Here is a 24,940-nt window from a genome sequence, read left to right on the forward strand (position 1 = left end):
GTTAGCTGTAGAACCACTAGCAGAACTGATAAGAACAGAAAATAAAATAAGAGGAATAAAAATAAAAGAGAAGAAATATAAAATCAGTCTATTTGCAGATGATGTCATAATATACTTAACAGAACCAGAATTATCAATAAAAGAACTACATAAGAAATTGAAGAAATATGGAGAAATATCGGTGTACAAGATCAACGCAAATAAAAGTGAAGCGATGCCAATGAATAATGCGGATTACACAGAGTTTAAAAAAGAATCACCATTTAAATGGCAAACAAGCAATCCGATACCTAGGTATTAGACTAGATAAAATTTAGGCCACTTATACAAATTAAATTATCAGCCATTAATGAAGAAATTACAGGATGACAGAACATTGGAAAGAATTATCACTAACACTGATAGGAAGGGTTAATTGCATTAAAATAAATATCTTCCCAACGATACACTACCTATTTCAATCGTTACCAATTCCCTTAACAGAGAAATTCTACAATGAGCTAAAGAAAATAAGAAGGAAATTCTTATGGAAAGGGGGGAAACCGAGGATAGTGCTAGATAAATTAACAGAATGGTACAAACAAGGTGGTTCACAGCCACCAAACTTTAAAAATTATTATAGAGCCGCACAATTAAGATATCTATCAGATTTTTATCAAACAAGGGAAAAACCAGATTGGACCAGATTAGAGCTAGATAAAATAGGGGAGAAGGTACCTGAACATATACTATATAAGTGGGATGAAAAACTGGTGCAATACAGGAGTTCACCAGTACTGCACCATCTGCTCAACATTTGGAAGAAGATTCACATAGAAAGGAAAAAAAACAAATTACCAACTACCAAAATTATTATTGATGCAAAATCAACTAATCCCTTTCACAATAGATAACCTTTAATTTAGAGAATGGGAGAGAAAAAGAATTAAAAGAATAGAAAATTGTTTTTTGGGAGATAATTTATTAACATTTGAACAAATGAAGTACAAATATAGAATAACTCACGGTACAATGTTTGCATACCATCAACGAAAGCCTACTTAAAGGACAAATTGGGAAACAGACTGAGATGACCAGAAGGAAGCAGCTTTGAATATGTGATTACAGACACAATGATAATGAAAAGATTTATAACGAACATGTACATCAAGCTGCAAGAGAAGGAAAATGATGAAATAAGCTATAAACACAAACAAAAGTGGGAACAAGATCTAAACATAAAGATAAAGAATGAAGCATGGGAAAAGTTATGCTCCAGAACTATGAGAAATATAATAAACACGAGGTTACGCATGATACAATATAATTGGTTACACAGGTTATACATCACGCCCCAAAAGTTAAATAAATGGGACCGACAGTATCAGACAGATGTTTTCGCTGTAAGAAGGAAACGGGAACAACAGTACATGCAATTTGGGCATGTGAGAAAGTGGAAAAGTTTTGGGAAGATCTAAATCAGGTATTAAATAAAATCACACAAAGCGACATCCCAAAAAATCCAGAGATCTTTCTTCTAAGTAATATAAGTAAGGAATTAGGCCTCAAACTGGATGAAGCACAAAAAAAGATTTATTATGATCGCCTTAGCAGGAGCAAAAAAGTGTATAATGTCAACCTGGAAATCAGAAGAGAGCCTGAGAATACAGCAATGGTACATGGAAATGAATCAATGTATTCCATTGGAAAAAATAACATAGAATTAAAAAAATAAAGTCACATTATTTGAGCAAATTTGGGAACCGTACATGGAACATAACAGAGAGGTCCTACCACGGACCTCCACCCCCTAAAATGATAGAATGAGAAGAAGACGAAATGAACTGACCCAGTGTGTAAAAGTAGAGGACACAATTTTCTTGGTTATTTTCATTGTGTGATGACATCATTTAATGGGTTTAATGTATATGTTGAATGTTTAATGGGTTTGGAGGGGGGTGGGAAGGAGGGAGGAGGGAGGAGGAGGGGAAATGGGGAGAAAATGCCAATGTGTATATTCAAGAGGGAAATGTTTGTGTGTATTTTGATTGATATGGTTCATAGTGTGAAAAATAAAAATTAAAAAAAAAATGTTAACAAACATACTGTGAAATTCAGAGAGAATTAAAAAAAATCAATAAAGTGCACAAGTAAGAGTCCTTAAATGAGTCCCTGATTGAGGTTTTTCCGTCCTGGGCAGAGCAGCTCCTATGCCACTGATGCAGCCGGCACCTGTGCAGTGGATCTGACCTGTAGATGGTGTTTGGTGGGGGGTTGGGGGTGGGGGGGGGGGGGGGGGAAATGGGTCAATGGTACCTGTAGCTGGTGTAAGGGGGAGGTTGTTGATGCAGTGGGTCCCAGCGGTCGAGTTTACCCGGGTTGTGGGAGTGTGTTATATCCTGTAACCCACAGTACATGTGCTGGACAGATATGCATGAGTGTCATCCATGTACAGAGGTAGCAACATTCTTCTTGCTGCAAACACATAGGTATGCAAGGTACACCCACTACAATCACATACATCAAATTATGTGTCAAGACAGAAATAGAGATGTATAAAAGGACAGACAGTCAGAGGGGCAGAAGATAGATACATATATGGATAGTCTGACATAAATAGATGGACAGATGTGGTAAATGTGCGTCTGACAATAAACCCCTTCTCCTATTACTTCTGACTGCAGCTTGCACCCAATCAGCCGGGACTACGAGCTGGAGTTCGCACAAGTCCAGGGGGCAACAAGGGCAGCAACGGGGAGCAGTCTCAGCAGGGGAAACGAGGTAACAGCTGGTGGTCCTGAGTCATGGAGGTTGAGCAGGTTACGGCTCGGGGGAACTCAGTCTGGTTGTTTTCTTGTGTCAGAACACAGGAAGTAGAACAGTACAGCACAGGAAGAGACCCTTCAGCCTGGCTGTACACCATGCCTGAATAAAACTAAAACCCTCTCAATCCCTTTCACACTCATGAGTCCCTCCAGAAACCTCTTAAACGTGACCATTGTATCCGCTTCTACTCTACTCCTGGCAGCCAGTTCCAGGCACCCACCTCTCTGTAAAAACATCTGCCCCACACATCGTCCTTAAACTCCCTCCCCCTCATCTTAAACACACGTCCTCTCGTGTGTGAAGTTTTTACCCTGGGGAAAAGATTCTCACTGTCCACCCTATTGATGCCTCATCATTTTACAAACCTCAGTCAGGTCTCCCCTCAGCTTCTCAGTATCTAGAGAAAACTAGATTGTCCAAACTCTCCCCATAACCCATCCCCTCTAAACCAGGCTACATCCTGGGACAACCTCTCCTGTCCCCTTTGCAAAGCCCCCACATCCATCCTGTACAGTAGCGATCAGAACTGCACTCTATATTCCAGGTTTTATATAACCCATGTTTTATATAGCGGCAACATGACCTCCTGACCCTGTTGTCGATGCTTTGTTTCATTCAGCCCTTTAAACCTGCCTCAATTTGAACATCATTTGAACAAATTCCAAATTCATCAGACACCCCCCCCCCCCACCCACCAACCACAGGAAATATCCACTCTACCCACGCCTTTCAGTATTCGTGTACAGACATGCCGATACTTTTGTTGCATCCAAGGAACATTAAATTAAATTTTAAAGTTAATAAATACAGATGATAGATAAAAGTATTCACATTTACCAAAGTGCAAGAAGGGAGCAGTGAGAAGAGGTTGTGACCAGGGTGACGGGGGACCTTCATGACATGGGCTGCCTTCTTGAGGCACCCACTTGCACAGATGTCCACAGTGGATGGGAAGTCAGGGCCTGTGATGGACCTGGCTGGGTTTACTCACATCTGCAGCCTCTGCGTTCCTGACCACTGGAATTCCCGATCCAGGCTGTGATGCAGTAGACAGTGCCTCTGGAGAGGTCCAATAGAATTTCTGTTGATGGGCCGAATCTCCACAGATTCATCAGAAAGTAGAGATTGCCCCATTGAGCTGGCTCCAGGAAAGGTCTTCTAATAGCTAAATAGCGAGTTCAGTGAGAAGGGTTCTTCTGCGAGCAGATGGACAGGTTATCTCTAACATTCACACAGGCCGTGTAAAGAGCACAATTTACAGAGTATGGAATTACAATGAAAAGAAGATCAATTAGCACCAAGCAAGGGCAGTGGGAGCACTGATGTGGGGTTTATTCAGGAGCCTGATGGCTGAAGGGAAGAAACTGTCTTTAAACCCATTGTAACACAGTTTTCCACTCCTGAGCCTTCTTCCCATCGTGAGGAGAGGGTGTGGAGACCATGCTCGGTGAGAGGGAGGGTGTTTTCTGTGCTCCCACTGTGAGGTTTGACCGTCTCTGTCTTTGTGTGCAGGAGGGGGAGGGGGATAGCGATGAGGACTGGCAGCACCTGGCAGAAGCCACAGACCCCTCCACCCTGGAGCTGAGTGCCCCCTTAGCCCTGCTTGGGGACCAGACCTTCCTGCAGCGCCTACAGACTCGTCTTGGGGAGTCCAGCTCCCAGGTTTGGCCCTGGAGTTGGAGGGAGGGGGCCTCGAGGTCACCGAGTGCATGGGAGTGACCCGTTCCCCACACGGGTTGTATATGGGAGTGAGTGCTGTACGTTTGTGTGGGGAGAGGGGTGGTGGTGTTCTTCATGTATGCAGGCTCAGGAAGGTGGGAGCAGTGCGCTGGGATGGTGGATGGCGTGTCGTGCACATACATTGTGCAGGTAGTTGGTGTTTTATGGGTATGCCATCATTGTGTGAACGTGCAGTCAGTGTGCGTTGTGTGCGAAGATGTGGTGGTATTTGGGGTGGGTGAGGGGTGGTCAGGGGTGTGAGAAGCAGTGGGGGGTGTGTGGTGGGGCTGGGGGACGTGTGTAGGGAGTGGTGTGGAGGGGGTGGAGGTGGAGGGTGTGGAGAGTGGGTGGGGTGGAGGTGTTGGGGCTTTGTGGAGTGGGGAGCGGTGGGGGGGGGCTTGTAGGGAACAGTGGGAAGTGTGTGGGTGCAATGCCCCTGACTGACTACTCTCGGGATGGCGCAGGTACTGCAGGGAACGGAGCAGGGTGCCCGCCGGTTGCAACCAACACTGCGTGTAATCACCAACCTTCTTACAACCCGGTGTGACCACGAGCAGCTCTGTGCCATCTGCTGCCGGCTGCAGCTGCCCCAGACCCTCCTCCAGCTCATCATGTCCATGGTGCGCAGTCCACGGTTCAAACAGGTGAGAGAGGGACAGCTGCTCCTGCTCCCACCCCTTTCACCCTTCCCTCCTCACCCTGTTCCCCCATTCTTTCCCCTTTCTCTCTGTCCCTCACTCCTCCACCCCCTTACTCTCTCTGCCCTTTCTCATCTCCTCCCCACCATTCTCTCCCTCCTCTCATCCCACCCCTCTACCCTCCATCTCTCCACATCTGCTCTTCCCCTCTCTATGCTTTCCTCCCACACGACTCACCCTCACCACCCTTCCCCAGCCTCTCTCCCTCTGACCTGTTTTTTTCTCTCTCTCTCCGGCAGCAACCGTGGAGAGCTCCGCTGCTCTCAGAGCTCCTCGTTGTGCTGTCTTCCTACTTTGCTGCCGACTTTACCTCCGATTCTAGTCACGGGTAAGGAGCTTGCCCTCATTCCTCACATCCGCACCATCCCACTTCCCCTCCACCCAACACCAACTGCTGTCCGTTGTAAAAGATGGGGAGGAGATTTGAGGTCTTCCATGGGTCGTCAGGTGTCTTGATCTTCTGACCATGTTGAGTACGAAGATGAGGGGTTGAGAGGCTTCAGTGGAGTCAGGGAGAACTTCGGAGTTGGGTAGATAAAAATGGTAACCGGTTTATTGTCAGATACATGGTACAATATACAGAGGCAATGGAATTCTTCCTGCAGCTGGACAGATGCTTGGTGAAAAATCTTCAATAGTATCTTTAATTAAATTAAAAAGAGACAGTAAATACAAAATATAAATAGATAATAAATATTCACAGTTATCCTAATTAAGGAGTTAAGGTGCAGACAGTCCTTTGGAGCGGGAGCAGTCCCTGATCAGTGAAACAAGGGGATATTCAAGAGCCTGATAGTTGTTGGAAAGAAACTGTTCCTGCACCTAGAGGAGCTGGTCTTAAGGCTTCTGTACCTCTGCCCAAAGGGAGCAGTGAGAAGAGGTTGTGATCAGGGTGACGGGGTCCTTTATGATGTTGGTTGCCTTCTTGAGGTAGCAGCTCACTGATGTCTGTCGTGGTTGGGAGGTTGGAGCCTGTGATGGACCTGGGTATATTTGTTTTCTTCTGTTGCCTCTGTGTTCCTGAGCACTGAAATTCCCAAACCAGGCTGAGATGCAACTAGTCAGTATGTTTTCTACAGTGCACCTGTAGAGATTTGTTAAGAATATTTGACAACGTGCCAACTTTCCTCCGACTCCTGTGAAAGTAGATGGAGTGGCTTCTTCATGAAGCCTTGATGTGATGGCTCCAGGAGAGCTCTTCTGAAATATGGACTCTCCGGAACTTGAAGGTCCTGACCCTCTCCATCTCATGGCCCGTCAACCTCTCCTTCCTAAAGTCATCAATCTGCCCCTTGGTCTTGGTTATGTTGAGAGCAACATTATTGTTCTGGCATCTCCCAACCAGACTCTCCACCTTCATTCTGCCTTTACATTTCTCATAAATTGGCCAACAAGAATGATGTGGTAAGTGAATTTGTAGGTTTGAGTTCACCACACAGTCATGGATGTCCAGGGCATAGAGCAGGGACTTAGCATGCAGCGTGAGGGTGCCTCTGTGTTGATGGTCAGTGAGGAGCATGTTGCCGATCTGCACATTGAATGAGGAAGTCGAGGATTCAGTTGCAGAGGGAAAGTCAGTTCCAGATGTTCTGATAGTATGATAATGATGAATATAGAGCTCAAGTCAAGGAACAACAGCCTGACAGGTGTTGCTGTGGTCCAGGAGCCTCTCACACCACCTAACAGAGGTGTTGCTGTGGTCCAGGAGCCTCTCACACCACCTAACAGAGGTGTTGTTGTGGTCCAGGTGCCTCTCACACCACCTAACAGAGGTGTTGCTGTGGTCCAGGTGCCTCTCACACCACCTAACAGAGGTGTTGCTGTGGTCCAGGTGCCTCTCACACAGTGGAGGACCATTTTGAGAGAGAGGGTAGAGTAAGGGGAGGAGAGAGAGGGAGAAGAGTTGGAGAGAGAGTGGGTGAAATGGGGTGGGGGCGGGATCGATGGGAATGGAGGAAGTAGGAGAACATTAACAGGTGGTTGTGGAACAGCATAGAATCATAGGGCCAGATTCAATGCTGCTCAACTTTATAATGGCCCCATCCATCTCTAGTCTCCATGCTCACTCCCTTTCTCTCAACCCTCACCCCCTCCTACTTACCTCAAATTTGTCCTGTACATTTACAACCCGATGAAACAGCTTTTGTCCGGAACACAGTGCATACACACATAACAATATTAATCTGTGTATTGTTTATACAAAATAAAATAAATATGTATAAATATTTTGGGATGATTTACTTAGTGAACCTTTGCTGCAGGAATGTGCTTCCTTAGATAAGGAGATCAAAAGTGTCCATCATATTCAAGGTGTGGCAGCACCAAAGTCCTATCCAACTGCAGTGGACCTCCCTGCTTCCCTGTTCAAAACCTCTGTTCACCAGAAAGGCCAATGTGCCATTTATTTTCTTCACCATATGGTGTGCCCACATACCTACCTTCGGTGACTGAGGCACCATGAGGCCCTCAGTCTTGTACCTTTTCACCATTCAGATAATCTGCCTTCCCATTTATCTACATTAGACTGCATCTGCCACACATTCTCTCACTCTTCAAGTTACCCTACTGCCACCCAGCGTAGTGTCATCTGCAAAATTTGAGATATTCCATCCAATCCCTTCATCTCGATCATCAATATAGATTGTAAGTAGCCAGGGACCCAGCACTGAACCCTGAGGTATTAACTACCTGCCCATTTGAAAATGACCCATTTATTCCCACACTCTGCCTGCCAGCCAGTTTTCTATGTCAGTACATCACCTCTTATATCACGTTATCTCATTTTGCACACCAATCTCTTGAGTGGACTTTGAAAGTCCGGAGAAAAGGCCTTTCTCTGCTTGTCCTCAGGGTCCAGGTCTTGGAACAGACTGCTGAGGAATTCCTTGCCCTCTTCCCAGAGTTGGTGACACAGAAGGAGTGGGAGAAGCTGAAGGACCAAACTCTCACGGTGAGGAAAGGTAGTGTTGGGGTTCACATGGCAGGCACACGAGTTCAGGTGTCTGTGTGTACAAGGAACTTAACTCTGTCTGACCCTGAAAGTGTGTGATGGGACAATGGAGAGAGAACTGACCCCAGGGGAGGTGGTGGGATGGTGTAGAGCAGTGGTTTTAAAACAACTCCTTTCCACTCACATACCACCTTCAGTAATCCCTATGCCACAGGTGCTCTGTGATTAGTAAGGGATTACTTCAGGAGTGAGTGGAAAGAAAAAGTTTGAAAGCCACTGGTGTAGATGGAGCTTCATTCTGAGTCCGATCCCAGGAGTGTGTGATGGGTTGGGTGGGGGGGAGGCAGCTTCATCGTTTTCAACTCTGGGAATGCTTGACAGAATGGGGAAGAGGGAGCATCATTCTGTGTCCGATCCCAGGAGAGAGTGATGGGTCAGGGGAGAGGAAGCTTCATTGGATGACCTACTCTGGAAGTATGTGATGGGGCAGGGGAGAGAGAGCTTCACCGTGGGTCAATTTCCCCTCCTGCTGGGGTTTCTGACCTGTTGCTGTCTGTTCTACCCTCAGTGTTTCATTCAGCTGTGTCAGACAATGGACCAAACATCTTGCTCATTCTACGAATCACTTCTCCATGAGAATGAACCTGTATTGAGCACCGTCCTCCAGGTCTGTCAGAGGTTCCCGCAGCTTGAAGGTAACGTGTTGAAATGCCTATGGGGCAAGCCCAGGGGAGGGGACATCAGGGTGTGGATCCATGCTCAACCCCCTCCCACTCTTTCCCGTCCCAATGACAGATGAAACAGATCCTTGGTTCTAGCAATAGAGACGGGAACTCTGCATGGTGCTTTGCCCCAGAGATACGGAGACTGGAACTGTGCACGTGCTCCCAGTGTGGTCTGACCCAAGGATACTGTCAGTGTGATCTGACCCAGGGATATGGGGAAGGAAACTGTAAAGGGATCTGTTCCCCATGATACGGGAAAAGTATGGGGCAGGACACTAGTGACACATGTCCATGTGCCTGCAGGTTTGCAAGTGGGAATGTTTCAGGGCTGTAAGCTGATGTTGTACACAGCAGCGTTGTCTGCCCTCTGCCACGTCCCTCCTGGAAGATGCCACTGTCAAGAAGCCAAACACAAGGTAATGTCCAGCAGCATGGGGAGGCAGGTTGGGTCAGGGGAGATGCAGTCAGCTATCAGAGGGAAGTGTGATAGGATGGTGCAAAGGGAATTTCACTGTATTTGACTCTGGGATGCGTGATGGGACAGGGCAGAGGGAGTTTCGCTCTGTGTCTTACACTGGGGTGTGTCACGGGATGATGCGGAGGGAGTTTTACTCTGTGTCCAAAACATGGAGTGTGTGATGGGACGGTGCTGAGGGTGCTTCACTCCGTGTCTGACCTTTTTTAATTCTATAAATCCAAATGTTAAAATACTACATTAGTCCACAAATCAGATTATACTCACAAAAACATAAGATACAAAATAAAACATTATTATCCCGATGAATAGTGTACTTGGGAAGCCCAGTTTTCCTGGAAACCCTCCAAGGTGTCCATAAGCACTGGGTGCCCCTTCTCCAGGAATGCAGGTAACCTTGGAAAAGGGACTGATCCCTTTTGGTGAGCAAGGTGGTCAGAAACAGGTTGGGGTTGGATCTGACAGAGAAGGCGGGGGAGGGGTACATGTGGGGGTCCCAGTGTACGAGCAGGCGTCTCTGTCCCACGCTCACCTCCAGCGTCTCCAGGATGTTAATGAGGAGATGGTTAGCAGCTGAATGACACGGTTGCTCATTTTTCAGGTGGCCCAGTACATATCTGGACGTTTACTTCAGGGGCACAACGCAGAGAGGAAGGGATTCTTGCAGGGAATTCATGACCAGAGCCTTGCCCTCAATACCATGAAGGTAGGAAAATGTGAATACATCTCCCCCTGAGAGAGGGGGACTAAAGACACCACTATGGAGAGATAGTCCCCTGAGGGAGAGGATCTTAGAGACACTGGTTAATATATGGATATTCCCCTGAGAGACACAGGTCAGTGTACAGAAATCCCCCGAGAGAGGAAGGGGAGACACTGATCAGTGTACAGATATTCCACTGAGAGAGAGGGATGGCGCACTAGTCAATGTACAGAAACCACCCTGTGAAGGGGGTACTGAAGAACACAGGTGTTGACTGTTTCTCTGTGTTGTGTGTTGATACCCAGGTCCTGTACTCGTGCTGCTACATCAGTTCGGATGCCTGTCAGTTTATTGTGGACGAGGCACTGCAAAGCCTTCTTCCACTCCTGGAGAACCAAGTAAGAGTTGCTGGGGAATGGGCTGTGGGCACACTGTTTTCCCCGGAGTCATACACACCATCCCCTACCCCCCCCAGGGCCAGACACAATCGTCCCCTTCCCCCCACAGTCAGACACACCGTCCCCTAACCCTCTCCCTTCAGACACACCATCCCCTTCCGCCCCCCCCCCCCCCCCCCCACCCCCGGATCAGACACAATGTCACCTCCCCACTCCGGGACGAGGGGTTCAGACATTCCCTCTCCTGAGATCAGGTAAGGTGGTCTGACACTGCATCCCTTCCTTCTCTGGGACTGGGGGTCCAGACACTCCATCCCCTCCCTCTCTGGGACTGGGAGTTCAGTCACTCCATCCTCTCCTCCCTCTCGAACCAGGGTGGGTGGTCTGACACTGCATCCCCTCCCCACTCCAGACCAGCCCCCTTCTCTCTCTTTCTGTCATCTCTTTGTCCTCCACAGATGTGCTCCTGCGACCCAAGTCAGACTCAGATGCTGGAAGTGGCCCTTTACCTGCTGTCTTTAACAGTGATCCAGTTGGATCATGTTCCTGAGGCGTGAGTAACCTCTCCATGTCTATATAGGCTGGTATCACCCTCCCCTACCCCACGCAATTCTCTTCTGCTGGTGAACACATCACCCCAGAATTCCTTCTGGGATCCAGGGATCATGAAGGAGATTGGCAGCATTTATTGCCCAATTCCAATGGTTCCTCTGGAAGGTGGACATTGCCAGCAGATCCCCTCCTTCCTTACCCTCTTGGGGAGGTGGTGGGGTGGGGGGGGAGAAAGAGAACTGCCTCCTCCAAATCTTTGCCATAGCGCTCCCATGACACCATTGTGGAATGAGACTGTGGGCTACTGAGGGAGGAGTTGGATGTGAAGTGCATGGTCTAACCACTCCTAGTGCAGTGGGGAGTGTTCCCTCACACTCCTGACTTGAATCTTGTGGTAGACGTGGAATGCATTAACTACTCTGAGGGTAGTGGGGAATGTTCCCTTGCACTTCCGACATAACCTATGGTGGAGGATTGGAGTGCATGGACTAATCACTCCCAGGACAGTAGAGAATGTTCACTCATACTACTGACTTGTATCCAGGGTGGATGCAGAGGCACTGACTAACCATTCCCAGAGTTGCTGACTGGAGATTTCCTCCTCCATCTCTTTCTCACTTTCTTCCTCCCACATCCCCTTTTTAGATTGGAACGCGCGACAGGTATTATCACTTCGATCTTGCTGCAGTCTCCAGATCTCATTGTGAGTACCTCAGGGGCACTGCAGGCTTCAGTGGGGAGGGGGTGAGGAGAGAGGGTGAAAAGGGGAGAAGGTGAGGAGAGAGGGTCACACGAAGAGGTGAGGGTGGGTCATGGGGAGGGTGTGAGGATGGAGGTGTCAACAGATACCAATTGGTGTCAATGTGGAAAGCAATGGTATATTAAACCTTTTCCCCTCATTTCACACCCATCCCGTCTCTCCCCCCCCCATCCCCTTCTCTCCCAACCCCTTTTCACTTCCACCCACTCTGCCCCCAGAACGCTGCAGCCCTCCTGTTGGTTGAGTTGATCTCTCGGGGTTATTCCATTGAGCTTCACCTTGTCGAGTTCTTGCAGACGGCTCTCATTATGTTAACCTCCTCCTTCCAGGTACCTGCTTTTGAGCTTGTGAGGGAGGGGAGTCCCAGGAAACTGCCTAATGGGACGGTGCAGAGGGAGCTTCACGGTGTCTGACCCTGGGGTGTGCGATGGGACGGTGCGGAGGGAGTTTCACGGTGTCTGACCCAGGGGTGTGTGATGGGACAGTGTGGAGGGAGTTTCACGGTGTCTGACCCCCTGGGTGTGTGATGGGACGGTGTGGAGGGAGGTTCACTGTATCTGACCCTGGGGTGTGTGATGGGACGGTGCGGAGGGAGTTTCACGGTGTCTGACCCAGGGGTGTGTGATGGGACGGTGTGGAGGGAGGTTCACTGTATCTGACCCTGGGGTGTGTGATGGGACGGTGTGGAGGGAGGTTCACTGTATCTGACCCTGGGGTGTGTGATGGGACGGTGTCTGACCTTGGGGTGATGGAACAAATAGCTCATGCTGTAATTAATAAATGGATTTCCTGTGTGTTCCTGTTGTAGCTCTCGGTTTTGCTGCCTGTAGAACTGGGTACATTGGATGGGATATTGTTGTTGCTCCTCCACTTCACTGCTGAGGTAAACTCTGGCTCAAATCCACTCACACCTTCTCTCCACCCGAATCATCTGCTCTCCCCTCTCTCCTTCCCCCTCACCCACTCTTCTTCTCTCTGTCCACTGCTGTCTCATTTGTTCTCTTTTTCGCACCGCCTTCTCTTCCTCTCTTTCTCCCTCTGTAATCTCCCTACTCACCAACTCCCTCACGTAACCCCCTCCTCCAGTCATTGACTCAAACTGCTGATAACCTTCCTCCCCCTCACTTTTTCTCCCCCATCCCACCCAAACCCACCACCTTCCTTTTCCTCTCCTCCTCCATATCCCTCCTATTCAACTCTTACCTTTCACTCTCCAAACCTCCCCTTTCATTGTCCTCCTCTTCCTCCCCATCTCCCCAACCCACCCTTTACCCTCACCTCTCCATCCACCCTCTCTTGCTCCCCCCCTTTCCTAATCCCTTCCATCCCTCCCTCTGCCCCATTCCCCTCTATCTCAATGCAATGTTCCATCCTCTCCCAGGGAGAAGCTCCAGTGCTGCTGGACTCAGAGGTATGGATGGCAGTATGGGGACAGGTAGCTCGAGCTCTCCGTTTGCCCCTTGACCATCCTGTCATGGAAGGACAGACTCCCAGACCTGGGAGATCCATGCCTGCCCCAGACTGGAGCGCCCTCTCCCCCTCCGGTGAGTGATTCCTCCCACCCCTCTGGTGAATCTCTTTCCCTCCTCACTTTTTCACTTCCTCATTCTTCCCTCTTCATTCCCCCATCCCTTCCATTTTCCCTCCCCCTCTCCCTTCTCACCACTCCTCCCCTCTTCTCTCTCCACTTCCTCCCTCTCTCCTACCCCCCCACCTCTTTCTATGGCCACCTTTGTCCACTCTCTGACCATCTGCCCTGCCCAGGTCTCCTGGTGTTCCTGAGTCTTGCGACGCAGGTCTTCATTGCTGCCCCACGCCAGTGTATTGCTCTGCTCTCCAGTTCCTCCAGTGTCATTGTGGCCACACTCAGCTACCTGCTGTCAGAACCATTCCTGAATCAGCTCGACAAAAGGTTAGTGTCTTGGGGTTGGATACCAAAGGAAGCTCCCTCTACCCCATCTCATCACACACACTCCTGGGGTCAGACACAGAGTGAAGCTCCCTCTGCACCGTCCCATCACACACACTCCTGGGGTCAGACAGAGTGAAGCTCCATCCACACCAACCCATCACACACTCCTGGGGTCAGAAACAGAGTGAAGCTCCCTCTGCACCGTCCCATCACACACTCCCGGGGTCAGACACAGTGAAGCTCCCTCTGCACCATCCCATCACACACTCCTGGGGTCAGACACAGTGAAGCTCCTCCACATCATCCCATCACACATTCCCGGGGTCAGACATAGTGAATCACCCTCTGCATCATCCCATCACACAGTCCTGGGGTCAGACACAGAGTGAAGCTCGCTCTGCACCGTCCCATCACACACTCCCGGGGTCAGAGTTAAGCTCCATCCACACCGACCCATCACACACTCCTGGGGTCAGACAGAGTGAAGCTCCATCCACACCAACCCATCACACACTCCTGGGGTCAGACAGAGTGAAGCTCCATCCACACCAACCCATCACACACTCCTGTGGTCAGACACAGAGTGAAGCTCCCTCTGCACCATCCCATCACACACTCCCGGGGTCAGACACAGTGAAGCTCCCTCTGCACCATCCCATCACACACTCCTGGTGTCAGACACAGTGTGAAGCTCCCTCTGCACCGTCCCATCACACACTCCCGGGGTCATACACAGAGTGAAGCACCCTCCACATCATCCCATCACACACTCCTGGGGTCAGACACAGTGTGAAGCATCCTCCACATCATTCCATCACACACTCCCGGGGTCAGATACAGAGTGAAGCACCCTCCACATCATCCCATCACACACTCCTGGGGTCAGACACAGTGTGAAGCATTCTCCACATCATCCCATCACATACTCCCGGGGTCAGACACAGTGTGAAGCACCCTGCACATCATCCCATCACACACTCCTGGGGTCAATCACAGAGTGAAGCTCCTTCCGCACCGTCCCATCACACACTCCCGGGGTCAGACACAGAGTGAAGCACCCTCCACACCGTCCCATCACACACTCCCGGGGTCAGACACAGAGTGAAGCACCCTCCACATCATCCCATCACACACTCCCAGGGTCAGACACAACGTGAAGCTCCCTCTGCACCGTCCCATCACACAATCCTGGGGTCAGTCACAGAGTGAAGGTCCCTCCGCACCGTCCCATCACACACTCCCGGGGTCAGACAGAGTGAAGCTCCTCTGCATCATCCCATCACACACTCCCAAGGTCAGACACAACGTGAAGCTCCCTCTGCATTGTCCCATCACACACTCCTGTGGTCAGACACAGAGTGAAACTCCCTCTGCTTCACCCCATCATATGTTCCCGGGATCAGACAGAGTGAAGCTCCCTCTGCATCGTCCCATCACACACTCCCGGGGTCAGATACAGAGTGAAGCACCCTCCACATCATCCCATCACACACTCCTTGGGTCAGACACAGTGTGAAGCATTCTCCACATCATCCCATCACATACTCCCGGGGTCAGACACAGTGTGAAGCACCCTGCACATCATCCCATCACACACTCCTGGGGTCAATCACAGAGTGAAGCTCCTTCCGCACCGTCCCATCACACACTCCCGGGGTCAGACACAGAGTGAAGCACCCTCCACACCGTCCCATCACACACTCCCGGGGTCAGACACAGAGTGAAGCACCCTCCACATCATCCCATCACACACTCCCAGGGTCAGACACAACGTGAAGCTCCCTCTGCACCGTCCCATCACACACTCCTGGGGTCAGTCACAGAGTGAAGGTCCCTCCGCACCGTCCCATCACACACTCCCGGGGTCAGACACAGTGAAGCTCCCTCTGCACCATCCCATCACACACTCCCAGGGTCAGACACAACGTGAAGCTCCCTCTGCACCGTCCCATCACACACTCCTGGGGTCAATCACAGAGTGAAGCTCCCTCCGCACCATCCCATCACACACCCCTGGGGTCAGACATAGAGTGAAGCTCCCTCTGCACCGACCCATCACACACTCCCGGGGTCAGACACAGAGTGAAGCACCTCTGCATCATCCCATCACACACTCCCAGGGTCAGACACAACGTGAAGCTCCCTCTGCACCGTCCCATCACACACTCCTGGGGTCAGTCACAGAGTGAAGCTCCCTCCGCACCGACCCATCACACACTTCCGGGGTCAGACAGAGTGAAGCTCCTCTGCATCATCCCATCACACACTCCCAAGGTCAGACACAACGTGAAGCTCCCTCTGCATTGTCCCATCACACACTCCTGTGGTCAGACACAGAGTGAAACTCCCTCTGCTTCGCCCCATCACACGTTCCCGGGCTCAGACAGAGTGAAGCTCCCTCTGCATCGTCCCATCACACACTCCTGGGGTCAGACACAGAGTGAAGCACCCTCCACATCATCCCATCACATACTCCCGGGGTCAGACACAGAGTGAAGCTCCCTCCGCACCGTCCCATCACACACCCCTGGGGTCAGACATAGAGTGAAGATCCCTCTGCACCGTCCCATCACACACTCCCGGGGTCAGACACAGAGTGAAGCTCCCTCCGCACCATCCCATCACACACCCCTGGGGTCAGACATAGAGTGAAGCTCCCTCTGCACCATCCCATCACACACTCCCGGGGTCAGACACAGAGTGAAGCTCCCTCCGCACCGTCCCATCACACACTTCCGGGGTCAGACAGAGTGAAGCTCCTCTGCATCATCCCATCACACACTCCCAAGGTCAGACACAACGTGAAGCTCCCTCTGCATTGTCCCATCACACACTCCTGTGGTCAGACACAGAGTGAAACTCCCTCTGCTTCACCCCATCATATGTTCCCGGGATCAGACAGAGTGAAGCTCCCTCTGCATCGTCCCATCACACACTCCCGGGGTCAGACACAGAGTGAAGCACCCTCCACATCATCCCATCACATACTCCCGGGGTCAGACACAGAGTGAAGCTCCCTCCGCACCGTCCCATCACACACCCCTGGGGTCAGACATAGTGTGAAGCTCCCTCTGCACCGTCCCATCACACACTCCCGGGGTCAGACACAGAGTGAAGCTCCCTCCGCACCGTCCCATCACACACCCCTGGGGTCAGACATAGAGTGAAGCTCCCTCTGCACCGTCCCATCACACACTCCCGGGGTCAGACACAGAGTGAAGCTCCCTCCGCACCGTCCCATCACACACTTCCGGGGTCAGACAGAGTGAAGCTCCTCTGCATCATCCCATCACACACTCCCAAGGTCAGACACAACGTGAAGCTCCCTCTGCATTGTCCCATCACACACTCCTGTGGTCAGACACAGAGTGAAACTCCCTCTGCTTCACCCCATCATATGTTCCCGGGATCAGACAGAGTGAAGCTCCCTCTGCATCGTCCCATCACACACTCCTGGGGTCAGACACAGAGTGAAGCACCCTCCACATCATCCCATCACATACTCCCGGGGTCAGACACAGAGTGAAGCTCCCTCCGCACCGTCCCATCACACACCTCTGGGGTCAGACATAGAGTGAAGCTCCCTCTGCACCGTCCCATCACATACTCCCGGGGTCAGATACAGAGTGAAGCTCCCTCCGCACCGTCCCATCACACACCTCTGGGGTCAGACATAGAGTGAAGCTCCCTCTGCACCGTCCCATCACACACTCCCGGGGTCAGACACAGAGTGAAGCTCCCTCTGCATCATCCCATCACACACTCCCGGGGTCAGACACAGCTTGAAGCTCCTTCCACACCATTCCATCACACATCCTAAATCAGATACAGAGTGAGGCCCATCATACAGTGAGCATCGTTGGGTAGAAATGGACAGTTTGACTGTGCACTGGTTCCCCTGCAGAGTGCACTGCAGTCAGAGGGATGGCGACCCAGACCTACAATGGGTGCCCTGTGTGGTGGTTCAAGTGTGCCAGCTCCTCTGTTTCCCCTTTGCTGTGGAGGTCGACCAAGCTGTCCTCAGTGACATTGTGCTGGCATTTCTGCAGAGAGAGGTGGTCCACAACCTGGTGCAGGTATGTGTAAACGGGAACACTGTGCGCATACATGCATCCACACCCCTATGGGGTTTCACTGTTCCTTTCCTTGATCGGTGTCTTGTCTCTCTCTTTTACTTTATTTCACCACTCACAACGTTCTCGGACTTTCCTTACTGCCACCTCCTCAAAGAATTCCAATAGGTTGGTCAGGCAAGATTTTCCCTCAGGAAAATCATGCTGACTTTAGCCTATTTTACCATGTGTCCCCAAAATCTCATCCTTGGTAATAGATTTGAATATCTTGCCAATCACTGAAGGCTAATCAGTTTGTACCTTTCCTCCTTTTTTGCCTCTAAGTGCCGTTTGCCATTTTCTTGTGATGTAATTCATCAGGTCTAGGTGATCTATTCACTTTCAGGCTTCAACTTCCCAGCACTTTGTCCTTAGTAATATAATAGCAAGGACACCCATCTCTGCCACTTGACCCTCTGGCACTCTGCTGGGCTGGGGTCTTCCACAATGAAACCAACGCAAGTACTTATTGAATTTGTCCACCATTTCTGTACCCCCATTACTGTCTTCCCAGCATTGATTTCCAGTGGTCTGATCTCCACCCTTGCCTCTCTTTTGCTGTCTGAATTCTTTTATGTTCCTGACAGCTCACTTTCGTATTTCATCTTTTCTCTCCTTTTTGGTGTGTAGCTGCCTTCTGTTGGCTTCTAAAAGCTTCCCAATGCTTTTGTTTGCACTAATTTTCGCCATATTGTACTTTTGTATTCACGCTGTATGTGACCTCTCTTTTCAACCAGTGCTGCCTCACCTTCCCTTTGCAATACTCAAACGTCCCTGCAACTGTCTGGTTCCTTTAAGCTTTGGCCAGCTCCTCCTTCATACCTCTGTCATTCTCTTTATTCCATTTGGTATACAGATATATTTGATTTTAGTTTCTCCCTCTCAAACTGCAGGGAGAATTCTGTCATATTGGGATCACAGCCTCCTTCAGTTCCCTTATCACAGAACGCTGCAGTACAGAAAAACAGGTCATTCAACCCTTCCGTTCGGTCTGTGCCGAACAATAAAACTATCTATTCCCACTGACCTACTCTTATTCCAAAACCCTCCAGATCTCTCCTAACCAGGTATTTATCCAATTTATTTTTAAAACAAGATTGATTTGTATTCACTACATCAGATGGGAGCTCATTTCACACTCCTACCACTCTCTGTGAAAAACTTTCCCTTAATGTCCCCCTTATACCTCTCCCCTTTCAGCCTAAGGCTATGACCTCTCGTATTTATCTCCCCCAATCGAAGTGGAAACATCCTACTCACATCTACTCTGTCTATACCCCTCATAATCTTATAAACGTCTATCGAGTCTCCCCTTATCCTTCTTTGTTCCAAGGAGTATAGTCCTAACTGGTTTCATATTTCCCAGTAACTCAACTCCTGAAGACCCGGCAACATCTTAGTAAATCTTCTCTGCACTTTCTCAATCTTTTCTGCTGCTGGGCGACCAGAACTGCACACAATATTCCAAGTGTGGCCTCACCAATGACTTGAATAACTTCAACATAACATTCCAACTTTTATACTCAATATTTTGATTTATAAAGGCTAAGATGCCAAATGTTTTATTTATAATCCTGTCCACATGTGACACCACCTTCAGGGAACTATATGTATTCCCAGATCTCTTTCCTGCTCTGCACTCTTCAGTGGCCGATTGTGTACGTCCTACCCTGATTCACTCTTCCAAAGTGCAACACCTCACACTTATCTGCATTAAATTCCATCAACCACTTACTGGCCCAATTTCCCAGCTGGTCCAGATCCCTCTGCAAGCTTTGAAAATCTTCCTCACTGTTCACAACACCTCCTATCTTTGTCTCATCAGCAAACTTGCTGATCCAATTCACCACGTCATCATCTAGGTTATTTATATAGATGACAAATAATATTGGTCTCGACACAGACCTCTAGTCTGAGAAGCAGCCATCCACCACCACTCTCTGTTTTCTTCCACTAAGCCAATTTCAAATCCAGTTTGCAACCTCTCTATGTACACCAAGTGTCCTAACCTCTGAACCAACCTCTCATGTGGAACCTTGTCAAAGGCCTTACCAAAGTCTATATAATCAATATCCACAGCCTTTCCCTCATCAACCTTCCAGGTAACTTCCTCAAAACACTCTACAAGATTAGTTAAACTCGACCTAACGTGCACAAATCCATAACATGACCTACCGCTCACAAATCCATGCTGATGGTCCAAATAACTATATTTCCAATCTCTGAGAAATCCTTCCAATAATTTACTTAGTACTGACGTCAGGCTCACTGGCCTGGCTTGATTTATTCTTGGAGCCCTTCTTAAACAGCGGGACAACATGAACCACCCTCCAATCCTCCGGCACCTCTCCCGTGACTAAGGACATTTCGAATATATCCACCAGGGACCCTGAAATTTCAACATATCTGCCTCAAGGTGCAGGGGAATATCATATCTGGTCCAGGGGATTTATCTACCTTTATTTGTTGTAAGGCAGCAGGTATCTCCTTCTCCTTAAACTCCACATGTTCCATGACACTTCTATTTGTTTCCCTTCCATCCTTATTCACAATGCCAGTTTCCTGCGTAAATACTGATGCAAAAAAAAACTGTTCAAGATCTCCCCCATTTCGTGAGGCTCCATATGTAGTTGACCATTTTGATTTTATAGGGGTCAAATTTTGTTCCTTTCTATCCTTTTACTTTCAATATACTTGTAAAACCCTTTGGATTTTCCTTCACATTTTCTGCCAAAGCACCTTCATGTTTTCTTTTTCCCTTCCTAATTTCCTTCTTAAGCATTCTCTTACATTTTCTGCAAATATCTCATTTGCTCCTTGATGTCTACACCATATATCTAGTCCCCTCCTTTTCTTAACCACCTCTCCAATATCCCTCGAAAACCAAGGTTCCCCAAGTCTGTAAACTCTGCCCTTATTACTGGTAGGAACATGCAATGTCTGCACTCTCAACATTTCACCCTTGAAGGCCTTCCCCCTGCTGGATGCATCCTTTCCAGAAAATAACTCATCCCAATGGACTCTTCCGAGATCCTTCCTCACTTCCTTAAAATTGGCCTTTCTCCAATTCAGAACCTCAACTCGAGGACCAGACCCATCCTTCTCCATAATTAACCTGAAGCTAATGACATTATGGTCACTGGACCCAAAATGCTCATCTCCACAGATTTCTGCCATTTGACCTGTCTGGTTCCCTAAAGATCAATTGCATCTTCTCTCATTGGTCCCTCTACATATTGTAGAAAACTTTCCTGTACACGTTTAACAAACTCCAACCCATCCTGTCCTTTTACCGTAAAAGAGTCCCAGTCTATGCGTTGAAAATTAAAATCTTCAACTATCACAACTTTCTGATAGACTGGTCTGCTATCTCTCAACAGATTTGCTGCTCCAATTCTCTCAGACTATTGGGTGGTCTGTAATACAACCCTATTAGTGAGCTCATGCCCTTCCCATTCCTTAGCTCCATCCTTATGGCCTCTGTAGACGAGTCCTCAGTCCTGTCCTGTCCACGCAAGGCTGTGATATTTTCCCTGACTAGCAATGCCACCCCTCCTCCCTTCCCCTCTTGCCCTCTATCCTGTCTGAAACAATGGAACCGCAATTCTGCCCCTCCTGCAACCAAGTCTCACTAATAGTAATAATGTCGTAATCTCACGTGGCGATCCTCGCTCTAAACTCATCCGCCTTCTCGACAATACTCCTCGCATTGATGTAGATGCATATGAGACCATTTCTTTCCTGGAAAACTCTGTCTTTACATGCAGTCCTTACATGATTCTCATCATCCCCCACCTTACTATCTGCTCTAACACACTGGTTCCCCTCCCCCTGCAAAACTAGTTTAAACCCCCCTCCCCAAAGCAGCTCTGAATAAGGATAAGGTTTCTCACCTCACATGACCTCCTCATCCTTCCTGCCCATATCATTAGTCCTTACATGGACCATGACATGTGGTTGCACACCCTCCCTTTTGAGAATCGGGAATAAGTGATCCAAGATATCAAGGACCTGAGAATCAGGGAGGCAACAAACCATCCAGAATAATTGATCTCATCCACAGAACCTCTTGTCTGACCCCCTTACTATCGAATCCCCTAACACTACAGGATTCTTCTCTTCCCTCCTTCCCTTCTGTGCTGAGGGTCAGAGATCCACAACAACTTGTCCCTGTTAGGCCATCTCCGCCAACAGTATCCAAAACGGTTTACCTATTGCTAACAGGAGTGGCCACAGGGCTACCCTGCTCTCTCTGCCTCTTTCCCTCGCCTCTCCTGACAGTCACCCAGCTCCCTTCCTCCCTACACTTTGGGGTGACAGCCTCCCTGAAGTTCCTCTCTATCACATCCCTACTTCTCAAATGATCTGGAGTTCATCCAGCTTCAGCTCCAATTCCCTAACTCGGTCTCCCAGGAGCTGCAGCTGGATGCACCTCTTGCAGGTATGGTCATCAGGGACCCTCATGCTGCCCCCGACTGCCCACATCCTGCAGTTGGAACATTGGACTGCCCTAACTTCTGACTTCATAACTTAATTCTTTCAATAATCACAATTAATTAAAGAAACTTACCACCCTTACCTTATGGGGAGAAAGCTCTTCCTCAGGGTTGAGAGACAAGTCCCACTCTGTCGCTGAGTGCTGGCCGCTCCAATAGCTGTCCCTCCTTTTATTACTCTCTACCTGTTAACTCAATTGCTTTCTAGCCCTAATCAATTGTTCTAATTGAATACACCCCCAGACAACTAACCTCTCACTGCCTTCTCACACAGCAATCTGGTTCATTACACAACCCTGATCCAGAATTGCCATTTCCTGGCTACTGTTTGGAGGCCTGTATATTATCTTAACTCTGTGCACAGAGATTCTAATTTTTAAATGTAAACCTATGCACAGTAACAGGTCCTTCTGACCCATGAGCCCATGCCGCCCAATTACACCCCATTGACCTACAATCCCCTGTATGTTTCGAGCAGTGGAAGGAATTCGGAGCCCCCGGAGGAAACCCATGCAGACACGGGAATAGCATACAAACTCCTTACCGACAGCACCAGATTCGAACCCCAAGTGCTGGCACTAACTGCTATGCTAACGTTGCGGCCCGATGACTCCTCTTTCAAAGGATTTGATTCAATTTTTAAAAAAACCAACACAGCCACACCCTCCCCCTCCCCCCACCTACCTGCCTGACCTTTAGATATACCGTTGTATCCTTGGATATTCAACTCCCAGCTGATTTTCTTGCAGCCATGACTCCGTGATACCAACTTCATACCTGCCAATTTCCAGTTGAACCATAAGATCAACTTTATACCTTACTCCGCACACAATTAAATACAAGACCTTCAGTCCCGTATTCATCCCCATTTTGTCTCCATAGTTTAATTCTTATCCTCAGTCACTACCCCCTGCATCTGCCTGATCACTCTGTTGCCATTGCCCGGCCAAACTAATTTAAACCCACCCTAACAGCTCTAGCCAATCTGCCCACCAAGATATTGGAACCCCTCATGTTCAGGTGTAACCTATCCTTATTCTACAGGTAATACCTTCCCTCGAAGAGACCTCGATGATCACGAAATTTGAACCTCTTTCCCCTGCACCAATTTCTCTTTCATCTGCCGTACACTCCTATTCTTGCCCTCACTAGTGCATGGCGCTGGCAACACCCATGCAGATCTAACAAAAGATTGAAAGATAAAAACTCACCAATGTCTTTCCTCAGCCCCTTCTCGCCAAAACCTCGTAAGACAACACTTGATGATCTTCTCTGACCCCGACCCACATGGACCCACCCAGATCCCAGCCCACACAGAACGATTGCTCTGCATTTAGTGGGCCCTTTGCCAAGTGCCTAGTTGACGTACGATCGGAAGCTCACGGGAAGATCACTTCCTGATCAATTGAAAGCCAACCGAAATAAACCAGGGTTAAAAATTGAGAGACCACCGAAATAAACCAGGGTTAAAAATTGAAAGCCCAGTGAAATAAACCAGGGTTAAAAATTGAACGCCCACCGAAATAAACCAGGGTTAAAAATTGAAAGCCCAGTGAAATAAACCAGGGTTAAAAATTGAAAGCCCAGTGAAATAAACCAGGGTTAAAAATTGAAAGACCAGTGAAATAAACCAGGGTTAAAAATTGAAAGCCCAGTGAAATAAACCAGGGTTAAAAATTGAACGCCTACCGAAATAAACCAGGGTTAAAAATTGAAGGCACAGTGAAATAAACCAGGGTTAAAAATTGAACGCCCACCGAAATAAACCAGGGTTAAAAATTGAGAGACCACCGAAATAAACCAGGGTTAAAAATTGAAAGCCCAGTGAAATAAACCAGGGTTAAAAATTGAAAGCCCAGTTAAATAAACCAGGGTTAAAAATTGAAAGCCCACCGAAATAAACCAGGGTTAAAAATTGAACGCCCACCGAAATAAACCAGGGTTAAAAATTGAAGGCACAGTGAAATAAACCAGGGTTAAAAATTGAACGCCCACCGAAATAAACCAGGGTTAAAAATTGAAAGCCCACCGAAATAATCCAGGGTTAAAAATTGAAAGCCCACCGAAATAAACCAGGGTTAAAAATTGAGAGACCACCGAAATAAACCAGGGTTAAAAATTGAAAGCCCAGTGAAATAAACCAGGGTTAAAAATTGAACGCCCACCGAAATAAACCAGGGTTAAAAATTGAAAGCCCAGTGAAATAAACCAGGGTTAAAAATTGAAAGCCCAGTGAAATAAACCAGGGTTAAAAATTGAAAGACCAGTGAAATAAACCAGGGTTAAAAATTGAAAGCCCAGTGAAATAAACCAGGGTTAAAAATTGAACGCCTACCGAAATAAACCAGGGTTAAAAATTGAAGGCACAGTGAAATAAACCAGGGTTAAAAATTGAACGCCCACCGAAATAAACCAGGGTTAAAAATTGAGAGACCACCGAAATAAACCAGGGTTAAAAATTGAAAGCCCAGTGAAATAAACCAGGGTTAAAAATTGAAAGCCCAGTTAAATAAACCAGGGTTAAAAATTGAAAGCCCACCGAAATAAACCAGGGTTAAAAATTGAACGCCCACCGAAATAAACCAGGGTTAAAAATTGAAGGCACAGTGAAATAAACCAGGGTTAAAAATTGAAA

The 24,940-nt window shown here is 48.4% G+C and overlaps 1 protein-coding gene across 1 annotated transcript in view; it reads left to right on the plus strand.

Annotated features, from left to right (window-relative positions):
• Nucleotides 1–24,940, plus strand: part of stk36 (serine/threonine kinase 36 (fused homolog, Drosophila)) — a 43,087-nt gene that overhangs the window by 15,215 nt on the left and 2,932 nt on the right. The window contains exons 9-24 of the mRNA XM_069907479.1: nucleotides 2,664–2,760; nucleotides 4,318–4,467; nucleotides 4,989–5,168; nucleotides 5,462–5,550; nucleotides 8,073–8,172; nucleotides 8,741–8,867; nucleotides 9,201–9,313; nucleotides 9,974–10,078; nucleotides 10,381–10,473; nucleotides 10,932–11,026; nucleotides 11,671–11,728; nucleotides 12,004–12,114; nucleotides 12,594–12,668; nucleotides 13,167–13,329; nucleotides 13,550–13,697; nucleotides 17,602–17,773. Coding sequence (XP_069763580.1) covers nucleotides 2,664–2,760; nucleotides 4,318–4,467; nucleotides 4,989–5,168; nucleotides 5,462–5,550; nucleotides 8,073–8,172; nucleotides 8,741–8,867; nucleotides 9,201–9,313; nucleotides 9,974–10,078; nucleotides 10,381–10,473; nucleotides 10,932–11,026; nucleotides 11,671–11,728; nucleotides 12,004–12,114; nucleotides 12,594–12,668; nucleotides 13,167–13,329; nucleotides 13,550–13,697; nucleotides 17,602–17,773 — 1,876 coding nt within the window. The remainder of the gene's footprint in view (nucleotides 1–2,663; nucleotides 2,761–4,317; nucleotides 4,468–4,988; nucleotides 5,169–5,461; nucleotides 5,551–8,072; nucleotides 8,173–8,740; nucleotides 8,868–9,200; nucleotides 9,314–9,973; nucleotides 10,079–10,380; nucleotides 10,474–10,931; nucleotides 11,027–11,670; nucleotides 11,729–12,003; nucleotides 12,115–12,593; nucleotides 12,669–13,166; nucleotides 13,330–13,549; nucleotides 13,698–17,601; nucleotides 17,774–24,940) is intronic.

The sequence above is a fragment of the Narcine bancroftii genome, chromosome 13 (assembly GCF_036971445.1).
Source record: "Narcine bancroftii isolate sNarBan1 chromosome 13, sNarBan1.hap1, whole genome shotgun sequence".
In the NCBI taxonomy this organism is placed as follows: domain Eukaryota; kingdom Metazoa; phylum Chordata; class Chondrichthyes; order Torpediniformes; family Narcinidae; genus Narcine; species Narcine bancroftii.